The following is a 17757-nucleotide window of genomic DNA, read 5'->3' as shown; positions in this document are numbered from 1 at the left end:
TTTTACCTGTTCTTTCTTTCTTTCTTTCTCTCTCTCTCTCCCTCTCTCTCCTTCCCGTTCTGTTTCCTCTCTTCATAATCAGCTCGCAGTCTCTCCTTGTTCCTTGGACTGCATCCGTCAGGACGGACTGCAGCCGCGCACGTGCGTCAAATCACACATGCATGAAGTACAGCTTCGTTATAATTGAAGTCGAAAAACATTTTTTAATCATTTTTGAATTGTCTCGAATATTTTCCCGACGATTCGATGTATCAAAGTCTTTTTGTTCCAATCAACGTTCAACGGTCCTTCACGGTTTGTTTTATTTCTAAAGATAATATATCACCGTTGTAGAATAAAAATTCATTGTTTGCAATTTTGAGTATCGTTCGCATTTTTGATCGTACCGATCGTTCGTTATTCTCCATACTTTTATTTTCTATCATTGTTTACATTCGTATCGTCACTAATTTCTATCTGTTTTTTTCTCATTCAAATTCCAACTGGAATTATATTTCGATTTTTCTATTTTGTTTGGCATCTACAAGTAAAGAGACACAGCTGAAGGGATTCTTCCAGGTCCACATCCCAGTCGCCCATCCTCTAGCAAGGGTGGGATGGAAGGATAGGATGTTCGTCGAGCACTGAGCAAACTCGAAACTACCCTTGATTGGGGGCTAATTGCGACCTCCTCCCCCTACGAAACCGCCCCGGCAAATCTGAGCTCTACAAAACCGTTTCGTTAATCCGTTTCAAAGGATACGTACATATACAGATACGTATACATGCACTTCGTATTTGCGTGAGGTATATATCGGTATTTGGACCCATCCAGGCGCTCATCGATAAACAAAGGTTTTGGTTTTACCGACGTATAGGTATATGCAATCCAGGGAGAGCGAAGCAGTGGAAGTGATACGTTTAGGTTCATACAAGTCGATTAAGTCTTGAAAAACAAGAGTTCTTTGTATTCCCGAATCAGGGTGCGGGCAAAAAATCAGAAAAATCAAAAATCAGAAAAACCAAAAATCAGAATGATCAGAATTCCGAACATAAATATATCGAAAACTCACAATCACGAAAGAACAAAGTGATGAATCTTCATTAAGCAAGAAATAATGGAAATAGAATATAAAAGTATCGAAATTTGATGTTATAGCATTTAGAATACACAACTGGTGAAAATTCCGAAAGGCCGTTAGCGTAATGAGGCAAATGCGATTGCTCACAAACACAAATAAATAACCTTTAGATGAATCATAAAGTAGAATTTTCGTCTGTTCGAATTCGTAAATGCGAAGGATCAAGAATCAGAACATAGAAGGCTCGGAATATAGAATTGCAGTATATCAGAATCGTCAGAATGAAGAATCGCAATATATCAGAAAAGTCAGGCACATCGTTGGCCACACTCTAAAAGCCTAACCCAACAACTTTAACAACTCAAAGTTGTCCATTTGCGTTCCGCTCTTTCTTCTTTATCAAGTACCGAGTAAAGAATTTGTTTGATTCTGTATAAAAAAAACATTTTACAAGTCAAAATAGATTAGTTGGATAGACTCAAAATGTGAAATTCTGGTGGTAAGCCATATGTACGGTTACTTTCGGAATACTGATCTTTCTGAATTCTACGATTCTAAATAATGACCCTTCTAGATTCTGGATATCTGTTTTCCGCCGTTTCTGGATGATGGAGTTCTAACTTTTATTTTTATAATATTTTAACACTTGAGAATATGAAACTTTCTAGAAATTCGTTCTCTAGAATATTGACTCTATACATTATTAAATTGTGCATCTCTGAATTCTTGGATTAACGTTTTCTAAACTAAGTGGGTTCGGATAATAGAGCCCTCTGCTAAATACATTTTAGGTAAACTGCAGCTTTTTATTCGGCACCATTCGGGATTTAAAATTTCTGATAGTATTTGTTTTCTCATATTTGTTACTCGAGTTTATTAAATTCTGGCCATTCTGGCCATTCTGATTTTCGGTTTTTTCTGATTTCTTGCCCCCACCCCCCGAATCACCTTTTGTGTACACCAATTCCTTGACTCGATTGTCCTGCTTAAATACCAATGGTCAATTTCAAGTTTTCTTCGAACGCAGGAATATGGTGTCATTTTTATATCCACACGCTCTATACACCGCGAGGATAAGTTTTACCGTACCAAACAAACATGGAGTCGCGTAATACAGCCATGTATCCATCCGCATTTAGGTACATATGTATACGCATTCTGTCATTTGCGGCGTGGGATCCCGATGATCGACCCGATTGTAGTAACGGCCTCCGTTTGCCGCGGATGCGGGTAGAGTAAAGGTTCGATGTAGCTGCTAGTGTATACCCTTCACCCTACAACCTACACCCTACACCTTCGCCTGCCGACATACGTGGAAAACTGGGTAATACCTGGGGCGGGTAGGGTGGATCGGGCCAAGCCGGCGAAGAGGGAGAAGAGCTGGTCTCGGGGACTCCCCGGGGCTTCCAGGGCTCCCTCTGCACTCATTCTTGTCGCATAACCTCATCCTTGTCTTTGACCGTCGTTTGCGCGTCTTAATTTCCACGCTCAGACGCCATTGCGATGTGCAGTTTGATTTTTTCGATCAAATCGCGAGAAGCAACGGTGCGGAGAATGATTTCTTAGCTCTCTTGGGACGCGAATTTCATTTGAAGAAAGTGGATGCGCGAGTTGTACGCCTACCGTTTCTAACTCTTGACTTACGAGCACGGAAAATTGTACAAACACCGGAAGTTGACTAAATCGATTTCCGAATTTAATTAGTTTTTCGGCGAACTTTAGTTTCCTTTATTTTTTTGCCTCCGCGGTATTTAAGGTAGAGAAATTTTTTGTCGCAGGATCGATCTGTTGCAATCTAATTCGACTACGCGAGAATGACGAAAAACGCTATCAGAACATCGCATGATCAACCGTTCACAAAACACGGCGAGTTATGTTCGTTGAAGCAAAATTTTAAATATAATTGAACATTGAGCTGTATTTTGAACTGCAGTTTGCTTCTCCAGCATCTCTGAACCCCGAGTTCATACTGCTTGTGGGGAAAGTACCAAACTCATAGGTTTCTTTTGACTCGTATTTGATTTGTTTTTTTCATCATCTCTTTAGAGAATATAACTGAAAAACTGCGAGTGTGCTGGGGACTTGGAACAAAACTTGAAATGCCGCTCAAGGTTGAGGCTACGTTTTTAATTTACTTTCAACACTGCGGCATTTTCAGTCTCAAGAATCTTTGAAATCTCACGAACTGTACTGACATACGTTTGAAGTAAATAATTACCGTTCAAAAATCCTCAGAAGCTTGTACGACTCCGAATGAATTTCTGAAAAATCCCCCCAAAAGAAGAGTTCCAAGAAATCTTAAAATTCATTTTGCAGCCCGGTCATACGACATCTTCAAACTCGAATAAATCAGCCAACTTGAATCGTGTATTTCAGGATCGTTTAAGATTCTGTCGCAACGTTATTGACGAAAAAGCTCAAAGAGTGTAGTTTGTAAATTGAAATCTGGAATACCAGACTGATACCAATACTGGCGATAAGAAAAAAATTAATTATTTCCACCATCGTCTCACCATAAACGCCATAAATCACACCCACAGATCCAAGGCTCGAAAGATATTGAATAAAGAGAAGACCAAGCAGCAAAGGGAAAAGGGGGGATGAAGGGATGAGTAAAAAAATCACCCTCGTCATCGACGACGCCGATTGGCCGACGCTGGCTCCTCCTGGAGGCGGGGTGACGGTCGACAGCCAGCCAGATCAGAGTGCGCAGGATTCTCTCTCTCTCTCTCTCTCTCTCTTTCTCTCTCTCTCTCTCTCTCCCTCTCTCTCTCTCTTTCTCTCTTTCGCCTTCTCTGGTTCCCGCCGCGTTATCCTGAGCTCGGCTTCTCTTTCTAGCTACTCTGCTTCGTCCGGGAGAGACCAACCAACGTGGTCCCAGCACTCGGTCCTGGAGTTTCAGTATACGCCACGGCTCCGTGTCGCACGCACGCAGGCACGCAAGCACGCAAGCACGCACGCGCGTTTCTCGCGGCACTAACGTGCGATTAGAGACGCGTGAACGCGATACAGATTTTTGAATACGTACGTAAAATTAGCTCGTGCGAAAAAACGAATGACGAGCCAGTCGGTGATCTTCGACTATACGTATTTATTTTTCATTCTCGATTTTGTTTTACGTGGTCGTTTGTATTTCTTTTTGGTTTTTTCTTTTTCTTTTTTTTTTTTTTTTTTTTTTTATAATGCGGACTTTGTCCCACCTCGTTTCCCTCGCACGATTCGAAATCATCAAGCGGTAATGCAGGAATGTAGTACAAAACAGGAAAACGCTATAAGGAAATGAATATCTTCGATCTTAGTTATTGTCCACGTTTTAAAGATTGTAAAAAAGAAACAATTTTAGGAAAAATTTATCCAATTTCGAAGAAATTACGTTAAAGTATACGAGAAAAATAAATATTTCGTCGTGTGGTTTTTTACGAATAACAATAAAAAGTCGTATCGATAATTGATGAGCAAAGTTAACGAATGGGAAGCTAAGTGAAAAACGTCGTAATTAAACCAAGTACAATAATTATCCTATACAATAATGAAATGAAATTTGATGATCGTTTTTTATGAGTTGAGAACTTTTTTTAATCCTGTTAATCTAAAACTATGAAAAAACGAATGAATATTAAAAATGAAAACAACAGTATATCAGCAATAGAAATCAACACTATAAAACACGAATAATTGCTGAAAATGAAAGAAGATTTTTTTGTCAACTTCCCGTGGAAAAATAATTGTATGATGTAAAAGAGTTTGAATAATCAATGAAATTGGTGGTGCTTAATTTCCTCATCCCCTTCTCTCTGGATAATACAAAATTGTCGAATAACTTGACACGTGTGCGAACGTAACACGATACGCAGTGAGCCGGATTTTGAAATAAGAATGCTGTAAATAATTGACATATTCGATTACCCAGGCTCCCCCTCATCTTCCTTGAGTAATCGTCGATTAATAAAATACAGAAACTTGATAATAAACCGTGCCATTGCACAGCAACGAAGCCTTACCAAGAAATACACACCGACTATGGTTGTACTGTGAGTATCGTAAGCATTATATATTCATTGCAAGATCAGTTTTCTTTTCTACTTTTACCTCATTCGATCACGTTATTTGCACTCGGATTAGTTAAGAGATTGAAAACCAAGGCTTTTGTTTGTATTTCGAATCATTTTCTCTGTTCTATGGACAAAGTTTGTCTCGTGACTGTTGAAAAATCGTTGATGAAAGACGAAAACCTTGATTCGGAAAGTAATAAACAAAAAAAAACTTTATAAATTGATCTTTATTTCACCTGAATGATTTTATGCAATTAATCGCGTATAACTGTATCAATTTTTCACCGTGGCTGTTCTCATATTCATACATCGAATGTCACTAATTATAGATTGCAGATGTGAGAAAAAGAATTTGAAAATATATAACTTCCTCGAATGAAATCCGAAACGTTAGACAAGTTGGCGCGAAATAATTTTTTCTCACGTACGATCAATTAATTTCAATCTATCGATTTCACATCAACCTGTACAATTATGTACGTACATAATATGTAGGGTATGTATGGCTGTGCCTATGTACGTCTCTACCTATATACCTTGCCGTAAAAAACCGATCGCTAAAGATAAAGGGGAGGGGGGTGGTTGGGGATATCTGGACAATAACGAGGTGGGCGTGCACTATTATCAGAGCCCGCGCTTCTCCCCGATTGGCGCGTGGGCGTTTATTATATTAGTTCGCAGCCGGAGGAGCCGAATGCACCGTCCTGTTCGCTAAGGGATCCTCTACTATAGACGAGACGCTCTCTCGCCTCTCTCTCTCTCTTGCTCTCTCGGTATTAGAGAGAGGGAGGGCGCTGTTGAACTGCGCGCGCGCGACCCGCGCGACCTGCGCGAAGGCGCGCTTATCCAAAGCGCCAGAGAAAGGTGGTTAGATAGCGAAAGAAATTTACGACCCGAAGGCTGTTCCCGTATAATCCTCATCGTTTTTCTGCACACATGTCGATACGACAAAAGAGATAGAAATGAGAATGGAGAAAAACATTCTATTCTTGAAATTTCTTACGGACTGAAATACCGGAGCGGTGAATGCTGGGAATTTCAACCGAAACTCGAAATGACTAGCTTGATTCTTGAGCTCGATTTTAAGCTTTGTTCGAAGTCACTAGCTCGTCCCGTTCTCGAGTTATAACTTTACGAAGAAACAAAAAGAATCGAAATTTATGTCAGCAGCTTGTGTCACCTTCTCTAGCATTGTTTCTAGCATTTTTCAACAGGCTGTAACTCGAGAATAAAACGTGCTAGAAGCTTCGAACAAAGCTGAAAATAGACCTTGAATCTCGGGCTGCGTTTTCAGTTTTGTTAAAAATTCTCGGCACCCTCTTTCTCGGTTTCTGCGACACTTGAACCGTCAAAAAATACCGAAAATTGGACATTGATTGAACAACTGGACCAAATCTAGAATTTGCACGTTCAAAGGTCGGCAAAGAAAACCCAGTCCTCGTGGAATCTTCGGAAATCATTGCTTCAACAAAATTGACCTCGGATTTTAGATAACTAGCACATTATGGATCTACGCAACCCATCATCGTCGTCATCGACATCGTCATTGCATAGCTGTATCTATGTATTATCTATGCCTACAGGATATCTTACTGTATATCCTAGGCAGTTTAGCGAGTAGTTCGGCCCACGTAGTACATATATACCATATTGTATGTTATACACACACTTACGGCATCGATGACCATCCAAATTTGGTACCCACTCAAGTACTTATACCTTGTCCCGCGGCACACGCCAAGTTCATGCCGACGACGTTACAGGTATGTGATACCAGAATGAGAGGACAAAAAACAAAGCGCAGGTACAGGAAGAAACGATTAATAAAAACTGATAGCCAAACGGGAATTGCATGCCTATTCCGAATATTATCGAGTTGCTTAATTAATCTTTTTTTCTTCTTTCCCTTTCCACATAGTAGGTACATCATCTACTTGTTTGATTTAGACTCAACTTTATCACGATTTAATACCGCAGATTCAAAATACACGATAAGTTGAAACTTTTTTTCAAGCAAATATCGTAACAAGGTGAGGTTGATGCGCGATCCATGTATTCGGATCAGGATAAAAATTGATTGAATCTCATGTATGGGCGCCGACCTGTCGATACAAAAATTTGCATACGCCCAACAGGCGCTGTGTACGACTTAATGTTTACCATTAAAAATAAAGAACAAAATCGCATGCAAATTGAAAAAAGTACGAACGAAATAAAGACATAAACGAGTGTCGTCATCCGTTCCTACCACTATTGTCTTTACCACTCTCTCTCCTATATCTGTCTACTTTTTTCACCCTCGCAGATCATTTCGAACGTCACAAAAACGTTTCGCAAGTCTTGCGGCGGATAGTAATATTTTCTAATAAGATCGAGTCGGGAGAACACAAGTCTAAATGGCTTCTACAACTTACACCTCGCTCAAAAATCTACCCGATTGGCCTTGCGTCGGGCAAAATCGTGCGTCGCGTCGGAAGAATTTAGGCGTTGGGCATTTCGATCTGCGTTCAAGTGCTAGATGTAACAAGTCATGAATTATACATACCTCAGACGCAAGATTATAGACTTATCGTATTGCCGGGCGTTCCGTTCGGTCCGATAAACGGATTTGAAAAAATTAAACGACTCGATCTTACATACGTAACGCCTCGTGTCGTATAGCTCTTAACGGCTCTCCTGAATTTGAACGCTGTTACTGCGTGGGTGGGACGCGTTTCAATATTCATATACACGTACGATATGTGTATACATAATAAGTGTCTTGTATGTACGGTGGATGGTTATATGGTTTGCGTACTATTGGGCTTGTTCTAGGCGTACCGACACGCCGTGAGGGCGTGGGATTCGGCTAATAGCTTGCGAGAGTAGAACGACCCGAGCCTCTCCGTCAAACGGGTGAAGATCGAGAATCGTTTATTTTATATCACGCGATATTAGTACATAGAATAGTGAGGTGTGCGTGTGTGTCTACGATGCGCGTACTTGTGTTGTAAGGTTATTTTTCTACCTGTCGCTACCTACGATTTCAAAGCGAGCCGCAAATCGTCGCCGCAATCGCGTATAATAATTAAATAAATAGTCACTTGGATACATCACACACGAGTACTAGATACTACAATGACAGATGTCAACGAATTTTTTTACTCTTCGCTGTTTGTATTTTAGTTTTTTTTTGCTTCTTTCATTCTTTTTATCGTTTTTGGGAAGAAAAAATTTTCAAGACAGGGACGTAATGAATATGTTTATCATAGGTGTACAAAATTCGCGAGATGTTTTTTAGAGGTGTAGGTATTTAAGAATACTTGAAACCCGCGACTCGACCGAGTCTCTCGATTATTATACCTTGTATTTAAATCAAATTTGAACGGGTAAAAAGTCGATGTAAGTACATATATAGGTACGTGTCACACCGAATATAATAAAGATACGGTCAAAGACGTTGCAGAAATTTAGGAGTAAAGAAAAGAAGTAATTTCAGCATCACTCAAATCAATTAATATATGCTGAACCTCAGCTGGTGTGAAATATAGTTTGACTAGTCGCAATTCGAATCAGCTTTATTCAAATCTAGTAAATTCAATTGAGATCTGATTCAAAAAAGAAATATCGTAGTTTGTCAAACAACTAAAACTAGTCGAATAAATCAATTCTGTGGTATCGGCTAAATTTTTTTCTCCAGACAATTGATCGTCGAATAGATTCGTAAAATCTGGTAAAAATAACAAAAAAAAAAACAACAAGAAATAAAAACATCGAGTGGATACAGCAAATGTTATAACTCTTTATTGGCCGAAAACGATGATTGATAAAATCAATGTTAGGCATCGGGACAACGATTTATTCCGACTAAAAATCGCTCGACTGTGTTTTTACGACCGTGCATATAACACGCGACAGTTTTTACTTCTTTCCTCTATTTCCCTCGTTCTCACCACCGCGTTACATACAATAAACGTGTAGAAATATCTCGTTCTCCGGATCAGGTGAGAATTGTTTAGTTTTTTTGCTCGTGTTCCCTTTTCTCTTGTTGTTTCGTTTTTTTCTTCTTTTTATTCATTTTTATCCGCTTTTCACGCGACACGTTTAAACAGATATATTTAGTGGACTGTGCTCGGTGAAGGGACGTCGTGCCGCGCAGGGTGTATCTTCCTTAATATCTCAATGAAGCCTGCGGCTTGCCGCGAAGCTCTGATGCAGGAGACGCCGCCACGCCATGACCATCGCCAACTACATTATAACCTCAAGCCAAGCTCAGAGTCCGAGCGTCGCCGACTATATTATGACCCAATCTAGCCGAACCTAAACTCCACACGCACACAAAACACCACCGATCTGATCCTCCCTCTGGTTCTCTTCGCTTCTCCTCGTCGTCGGCTCTGCTCGCATGGTAGGTATATCTGATCCTGCCCATCTCTCTGGCCCTAACCTATGCTCGATGTATCATCTTACCCCTGCATCATAGCCAGCTAGCTCCGCAGCGCGAGCAAAGCGAACGGATAAACGAACGGCTCTCTGTTCTTCAGGGCTTACGAATCACCCCGCTATTATACGTCTTGTGCGTGTCCCGAAGACACCCGATGACTTTATCGCCAATCCGGGGTAATCACTCAACCCATGGCATTCGTATTAGTACATCCCTGCGTGTAGACACATGTGTGTATGTTTGATACTTTTATATGAACTGTCTGCACTCATTCGGCCACGTGAAGATTGTTTCTCATATTCTGTGTTCAATTCATTTTCCATTTCTTCTCCTTTGTTTACTCGAATTCATCGATTTTTCGATAATCAAGAATTCTCGATCTTCGTATATATATTGTCATGCTTTTTCTTCTCCACTTTTAGAATCACGGTTTTCCACACGTCCTTTCGATCTTTTAGTTTGTCCTCGCACTGTTTGCTAGTTTCATTTTCCACTGTTATTTCAGTAAATTTTTTTCATTTTTTTCCTCTAATGTTGTTCTATCCTTTTGTTCTTGGTAGACAAAGTATTTTTTGTCCTCCGTGTTCTTTTCGTAATGCTCTTTTAAACACGACGATAGCGATCATCCCGATCGCGGTGCGATATCCGCGAAATGTGTAGGCGTGGACCGATTGTAAACGTCCAAGTTGTACAGGTTTATACAGGATGATTCAATAAAGTGATATAATAACGACCTGTAGTGTAATGGTATACGCGTACGTACCTGTTGCACATAAAATCGGATCTTCGGTTATACATAGGAAATTCCATAAATTCAACATTTTTCTCAGCGTCAATAGTATTTTGTACGTAATCAAATAAGCTGGTCAACCTTTATTCAGTCGACGTCAAGGTATTGCGATATTTGATTTCATTGTTAATTTTTATTCATGGTGTTCGTTTTAAATTCGTTTTTCCAATTGCTTCTGATTGCAACTTTCGTTCTCCTACCTTGGGATTTTGACAAAAAAACAACTCATTTTTCTAACCGCGGGATTTTTCCAAAAACTCCCAACTTTACAACGATATCACTTTATTCCGATTCGTCCTATACTGTTTGGTTCTCATCTCTTTAAATTAAAAAAAAAAAGTATCTTGATTGTCGTTACAATTGTGTTTAGAAAACGGAAGTGGACCAATTCGATGATGGAACAATTACCAAAGCGTTTGGGGATCAAGATATACCTACATTGATAGAATGTAGCGGATAAAAGAACAGATTAAAAAAAAAATATATATACCGATATACATATCTGATCTGAATCCGTTTTGTGCCCATAACACATGTAGGAATGGACCTATAAAGCGGAACTCATAGGCGGGTTAGTCCGCGGCACGGCGATTAACACTTCTATATGTGGCAACCCTAATGATTATATGTAAGAAAAACACTTTTAATTGACACGAAATGCGAGGTGGGCGAGCACATATATTACTGTACAGGAATACACACGCGATCAGACATGCTACGTGTATAACGTGAATAATCAGATAAAGAAGAAAGAAAAGTAATAAAATTGAGAAGGAGAAGCTGGAGGTGAAGAATATAGCAATAATAATGAAGAGGAAGGTTGATTATAGCCGCAAGCGGCGAGGCGAGCATCGAACCTATAAAAATTTGCACACAATCATACGAAGCTTGAAACTTAACCTAACTTTCAGCGCTGAATTATATTTCCCGCCAAAAAAAATTAGTTCACGGTGAAATCCGTCCGACGTTCGCGCTCAGCGTCAACAGCTGGGATTTTTCAACCCGTGGACGCATAGGCGATACACAGCGAAGCATCCGCCGCTTTGTGTAAGAGATAAAATCCAGATTTACAACTGCACTGTTGTACTGGTGCTGCAGCGCGACTCGAGATACTTATGACCTCGGCTGCAGGGTGGTCAACGCGCGATGCGTGTATATTCTATGGTTATGCGTATAAAATCCGGGAATATTTTCTTACCAACAAACACGAACACTCGTGTGGAAGTTCCTTCACACTGTATCGGCGTATCAAGCTTAAATGGCTTTCGCCGGATCAGCATAAAACAGCCATGTCTGTCTAGATACGTGTCCATGCTCTATGGCCAAGGCATCAAAACCGTGACATCGAACTAGAGATCAATCTTTATATTTTTCGAAGTTTTTCATTTCTTCCCACTTTCTATCCATCCATCTTTCGGATTATACTAATATCTTTATCCGCGTCATAGGCTTTTATGAGTACCAATGGATTCATTTCTTGCTTCGCTTCGAATAATTTGTATCGATCAATATCGAGAGTCGATTTTTCGAAATAAGGAAAAGATCTTTCAAATCAAACTTCACGATCTTTTCAAGTAATGCGAGAACACAATGGCTCTGTAAACACGAGGGCTTACGTATAGATATCAGCTGCCTACCTATATTCACGGCTATTTCATGTTTGCGAGAGACAACTCGATGAGGCGCGAGTCATTGACCATGAAAAATTTACGCCCACCGTTGCAGTCGCGGTAGTGTTTCTCATAGTTTACAACTATGTACGCTATACCGATCAAATCTCCGCACGAATCGCGTTTCGCATGGGAAAAGGCGTCCCTATCCTTATTTCAGCTCGGTTTCAGCTGTACTTTTACATACGACTTTTCTTCGAGATTATATTCATCAAAATCCCTATGCACTACACACACTCAACGGAGTTTAAAATGGAATAAATGACAGAAATACTGAATAGGACGAACAATTGAATCGATTCAAAAAGTTTGACTTGATATTATTGTATCATCCAAGATATTTATGCAATGTCTTTATAGTTGATATTGTCACACACTGCATCACTTTCCCATCTAATAAGCTGACAAAACGTAATCAGCACAATCACAAACAACGAGTAAAGTAAGGTAGTGCTCTTCTATTGATAACTTGTGGACCTAACATACATATATTGAATTTTGATGCGCCAACTATTTTTGAAATACAGAACGTTTTGCTGACTCAGCAACAAACTTGGTATAATTATACTGTTTTTCTTTTTTTGTTTTGGTTCTGAAATCTTTTATTAAAGATTTTAGAAATATTTAGTTCTTTGTATCGGTACATACCGTGATTTCGGAGATCACCACTGTGAATTTGATGTAATGTGATGTGGGACGCTAAAAAAGAGCGTAACCACACCGGATAAACAAATTATCATGTCAAATGAACCGCGCTACACTCTTACATTTAGTTACTCAGGTTTTTCGAACAATTTGAAACAGTTACTAATATGTAGATCGGAATTGTTGAGATTTGCCTGAATTTTTTCCATGTATTCTACTGAAGAAAAAAAGACGTTTGACAAAGAAAAATGTAGTATCCATTTTTCCGTTTTGAGAATGTAATTTCGAATATCTAATTTGGCACACGTGCTCTTCTTCTAGTGGCTATATCTTTGCAAATAATGAAAGGAATTGAACGTACAAAGAAGCAACGCAAAGGATATGACATACCCTCCAATCTGACGTACTACATTTTTGACGGTCATTCGGCCGTGAATTTCATTGCTCGAATCCTTGACATTACTTTTGGCGATCGATTGCCAATTTTAAAATCATAAAAAAATATCGTTGTATTCATTTACTGACTGTACAGTAACCGACAAACTTTCAAAATAGACGCATGATGCGATTTTTTTGAAAAAATTCAAACTTCCAAAAATATGGAGAAAACATTTTTTATTTGTGTCAAACACATACCTCTTTTTTCTTTAGTAAAATACGTAAAAAACATTTCAGGCTGATCAAGATTGTCGATCGCTATGTTACCTTCGGAGTGTTCGATTTGACAAGTATGTATAACGATTCTTGCGTTTGCGTTTGAGCTTGCGCGCGTGTAGCGCAGCTTATTCCGCACGATAATCCGTTTATTCGATGTGGTTGCGCTCTTTCCCAGAACCCTAATAACATTTACAATAGTTCTCTCCGACGAAAGAGTTAATGACTGAATATTGAAAGAATATTTGTTTAGTGATTTAAAAAGAATATGATTTTGACAAGTTTAGTCCCGAGTCAGCAAAATCTTTATTTTTTCAGAAATGATGGCGTTACTAATTAGCAAAGATAATCCAGTCAATAGTTATAGTTGCTAATTGTGATTGCGTTCATTCGGCTGTGCCTGCTTACAAAACGAATCATTTTCGGAACTACTGGAATTCGCTTAATTTTTAGTTTCATTTATTCGATCCCTCCCTCTCTTTATCTTGCTTCAGGAGCCGCGTTGGTTCGCCGACGATGTCAGCGACAGTCGCCGGTAATCAGCAACAGCAACACCCTCACCAAGAATGGGACATAAACGACTCGAATGTGCCTAGAGTGAGTATTTTTCGTATGTACAGAAGAATTTCTACGATCTGTTTCACCCTCCACGTATCAATATCCTCTACACTGATTACAATAATAGCTGTTAGCTGTAATTGATGAAAAGTGACGCGGGACTCTACCGAGTCTCCCGTGTACAAAATTCGAATGTCTCTTGATTCGTATCGCCGTTATTCTTAATCGTCGCTATTAACATTCTAAATTGGTAACGCAAATTTGTTACAGGTTGTCGATTACGACCCGTGGTGCGAGTGGGCCGACGGTCACGTCAGACGGGTCTACGGCCCGGATTGCGAAGAGGCAAGGAGACACGCGTCCGGCTGGGCGATGCGAAACACGAACAATCACAACGTCAGTATTCTCAAAAAATCTTGCCTGGGTGTTCTAGTCTGCTCTCTCGGATGTCTACTTCCTGGCGGTGGACGCGTTCACCTTCGTCCAGCTATTTGTGACAAGGTATGCCGCGCATATCTCTTTTTATAATGGATCAAAAATTTGTACAAAACAAAATTTTGGATACCGAATTTTTTGTTTTACTAGTCATCGCCATTCCACTTTATATTCTTCGTTTCAAAAAATATACAAAGACTTGATCGTCCAGTTTCCAATTCTTAAAATTAACCGTACTTGTCCATCTTTGGTCACACTGGCATATTGTCTTTCTCTATCGATTATTTTTTACCACTTCATGCGTGGCACGAATGAGTAATTCAGCCGTTCATTTTTTGAGCTCATTGTAAACAATTTCTCGCTGTCATAAGTCGGTGTTTGGACATTTTTAAAATCATACCCGAGAATTTCTTTCAAGTTCCACCCCTCAACGTTTTAGGCTAGAAAAAAGCAGCAGGGCAAACCGTGCCCGAATCGTCAATGCGGAGGTCGTCTGCAGATTCTCTCCTGCCGCGGTCACTGCGGTTACCCAGTGACACATTTTTGGAGGCACACAGAGCACGCGATATTCTTCCAGGCCAAAGGACAACATGACCATCCGCGACCCGAGGCCAAGTCCACGTCTGAGGCGAGACGAAGCGTCGGTGCCGGAAGACGGGTTCGAGGACTGGCAGTTCTTTTGGCGAGAGAAGCCGCCCTTGGAACGAAGGTAGATTTTTGCTCCCTTCTGTTCGTTACCGAATTCAAATTTTGAAATTTTTAATCCGATATTTTAATCCCGTGAATTGTATAATTTGAAACATTTGTATTTCTATATGCCTTCTTCGTCTTTTGAGCCGCGTATGGTAGTCAAGTACGTTACGATCAACAGCTCAAGCTGCAGTACTACGAGAGTCAAACTTGAGTCAATTAGACTTCAGCCGTCCCAGATTGACTTAGGTTATTGTTGCGTGCCCTGCATCAAGGGCAAGCCGTAATAGAGGCTAATCTGTACTGCATGTATATACATAGATACAGTAATAACTATTTAAAACGTTACACTGGGAATTTTCATTGGAACGCCCGATAACGTATACCTTTATGTACATAAAGTATAAGCCCCTAATTGATATACACGGGTCGTTTCATCAGTCGAAAAATCATAGGATTACTGTTTAGCAGATTATTTTGGAACAATGATAAAAAACATTTCAATTTTTCACGATTAGAGTATAAATATAATTCTGATTGATTGGTACAGCTTGATTCTTTCTTCTTCGGTTTTCGTACTTGAGTTTCTATTAACAATTACACTGAAAAAAACGTCCCAAATATAAAACACTAGTAACAATTCAACTTTTTTTGGTCAGTTAATGTCGCTGAGGGGTACGAAACGCGTGAATTCGGAACCTCTGGAGGTTCCCGCAACTCGAATGGCGCAACCTCCTCCGCTGGTATCAGACAAAGGTTAGTACGAGGGTATCACACATACGTGTAGATACTATTAATGTGTCAGGATTTTCAGTCAAAAATAGGTTTTAGGTAATATCAATATTCGATTCAAACAAAGCCTTTAAAAATAGAAATAGAAGCCCAAGCTAAAAACTTTGAACACAGTACAAAACATCGGAAACAAAGATCACTTTCATTCTCAATTACCAAACAAGAGAAAACATAGAAGATAATTGAAGACAATACTTGCAATAGTTTGGAAATACCTTTATACATCTTATAGAAGACGTCTGACGGATGAATCTTTATTTACGCTTCGGTCTGTTTCAGGTTATTCCTGTTCCTGTCCACCCTTCGAGTGCATCTGTGGTCTGCAGAGTAGCCTATCGCCTTACCAACCGACTCCCCACGGTCATCATAACCAACCGAGTATTTACCCTCACCAGGTCACCTCAAGCGCAGGCGAAACCCCGTACTGGCTGCAGGATTCACTACCAAGCCAGGAGCCGAGCATCGGCGGAATGCAAGGCTATTGTTCGACCGCAGGAGTCGGTCAGGTTTCGCAAGTGCCGCAAGAGGCTGCGTACGCTGACTTCTCTTCGTTCACCGGAGACCTCTTCCAGCCTGAAGAAATATTCCAGCTGGACCAGCCGCTCCGTCCGGAATTTCCGAGCGCCGGAAACGGCACTCAAGATGTGACCAGGTCGCCACCCAGCCTTCTTGACCTTGGCAGCGGGACGATAAAGTACGAGGCGTCGAAGAGTGACTCTGACCAGACGACGACCTACTGGAACCAATTGCTGAGCGAGGACTCGAGCAGCAGCCACTTAAGCCTGACTCCGGTGCAAGACGAGCGGCTAGCTTTTCCCGGCTTTGAGGGGTCCAGACGACAGCCTGCCGACTGCTATATTGCCGGGCACAAGGACCTCACGGAGCAGAGTCAATGCATCAACGATTCCGCGGCTTACCAAACGCGACATAAAAACGGTACCGAATCGTCATTTTGGGCCCAGCAGCAAAATGACGAGAGGATGAACTTTCCCGGGCTTGATCAGCAGCGGAGAGCAGGCTGCTTTCCCGTCGATAAGGAAGATACCGTGAATTGCCACACCGTCAATGACAGAACGACGAACTCCGTTTTCGGACCTGCCTATGCACACCGCGCTCGGGGGCCGAAGGACCCGGGGGACGGGACACATCTCGGATTCAGCAGCTTTGAAAGTTACCATCAGATGGCAGAGCAGCAGCCGAATCAGTGCGTCAAGACCTCTGAGGACGTTTTTTACTACCCTGGTAATGAACGGTGTCATTACACCTGCGAAGTGCTCGATACTCGACTTCCGCAGATGCCCGTTAGTATTGGGGTGAATGGAGGCGGAGCTCCTGACCAGGGCATCGCTTTTGGGGATGTACCGGAACTGGACATGGCACCGTTCGTCGACTACACCTTCGTCGGCATGCTGTGCAGCCCTGCGGACAATGAACCGATACCACCTCATTCGATACCGATACCTGGTTCGGGGTGCGGCGCCCAACCGACGCAAGCGTACGTCGGTCACCACTAGATGTTACTATATTATCATTATTCTTGTTTTAGGTATGAATATAAATATAAATATATGTGTATAATATTGTATATATACCGTAAAATTACGTGGATGCGTACCACAGGGACTCATAATTACAGACAATTCAGGGCACACATGCAGTCTTAGCAGAGCTCTGAGTTTCAGATTTTTGGTTTGAAACAGTGGATTGAAGCCGTTAACGCCACTGACCTCTAAATGGTACTATGAGTACGTTCCGAAATCAGCTGGCAGCGCTAAAAACTCCCCAGTACAGAAGCAAAACTGGTCACAAATTTAGCAGCGCAAAAGAGATAAACGATTGTTGACAACACTGAGAGGTAATATCGGAACGCACCCTATGTAGAGTTCAATGTAGCGTGCGACGGATGTCGCTCTGGGGAAATTCGGAGTTGCTCAGAGTAGATTTGTACCCTTAGTTGCTTATAATTAAGAGTCCTCATGTTTTGCAA

At 40.8% G+C, this 17757-nt stretch overlaps 2 protein-coding genes across 2 annotated transcripts in view; one reads left to right on the top strand and one right to left on the bottom strand.

Moving 5' to 3' along the window:
* Positions 1 to 17757, bottom strand: part of LOC124305290 (meiotic recombination protein W68) — a 58334-nt gene that overhangs the window by 39609 nt on the left and 968 nt on the right. The gene's annotated exons all lie outside the window — the stretch shown is intronic.
* On the top strand, positions 4893 to 17422 carry LOC124305289 (uncharacterized). Its single transcript, XM_046764544.1, has 6 exons — positions 4893 to 5092; positions 13790 to 13892; positions 14124 to 14354; positions 14728 to 14997; positions 15638 to 15734; positions 16050 to 17422. The coding sequence occupies exons 1-6, from the start codon at positions 5082 to 5084 to the stop codon at positions 17282 to 17284; spliced, it is 1947 nt and encodes a 648-aa protein (XP_046620500.1). The 5' UTR covers positions 4893 to 5081; the 3' UTR covers positions 17285 to 17422.

Source organism: Neodiprion virginianus, chromosome 5 (genome assembly GCF_021901495.1).
Source record: "Neodiprion virginianus isolate iyNeoVirg1 chromosome 5, iyNeoVirg1.1, whole genome shotgun sequence".
In the NCBI taxonomy this organism is placed as follows: Eukaryota; Metazoa; Arthropoda; class Insecta; order Hymenoptera; family Diprionidae; genus Neodiprion; species Neodiprion virginianus.
Note: the sequence above shows the minus strand (reverse complement) of the source record. Positions and strands in the feature narration are given on the sequence as shown.

Excerpts from the sequence above, each read along its gene's own strand:
- LOC124305289 (XM_046764544.1), top strand. Across the intron at positions 14,355-14,727 it reads GTCCAGCTATTTGTGACAAG|GCTAGAAAAAAGCAGCAGGG; the intron begins GTATGCCGCGCA and ends TCAACGTTTTAG. Across the intron at positions 14,998-15,637 it reads AAGCCGCCCTTGGAACGAAG|TTAATGTCGCTGAGGGGTAC; the intron begins GTAGATTTTTGC and ends TTTTTTGGTCAG.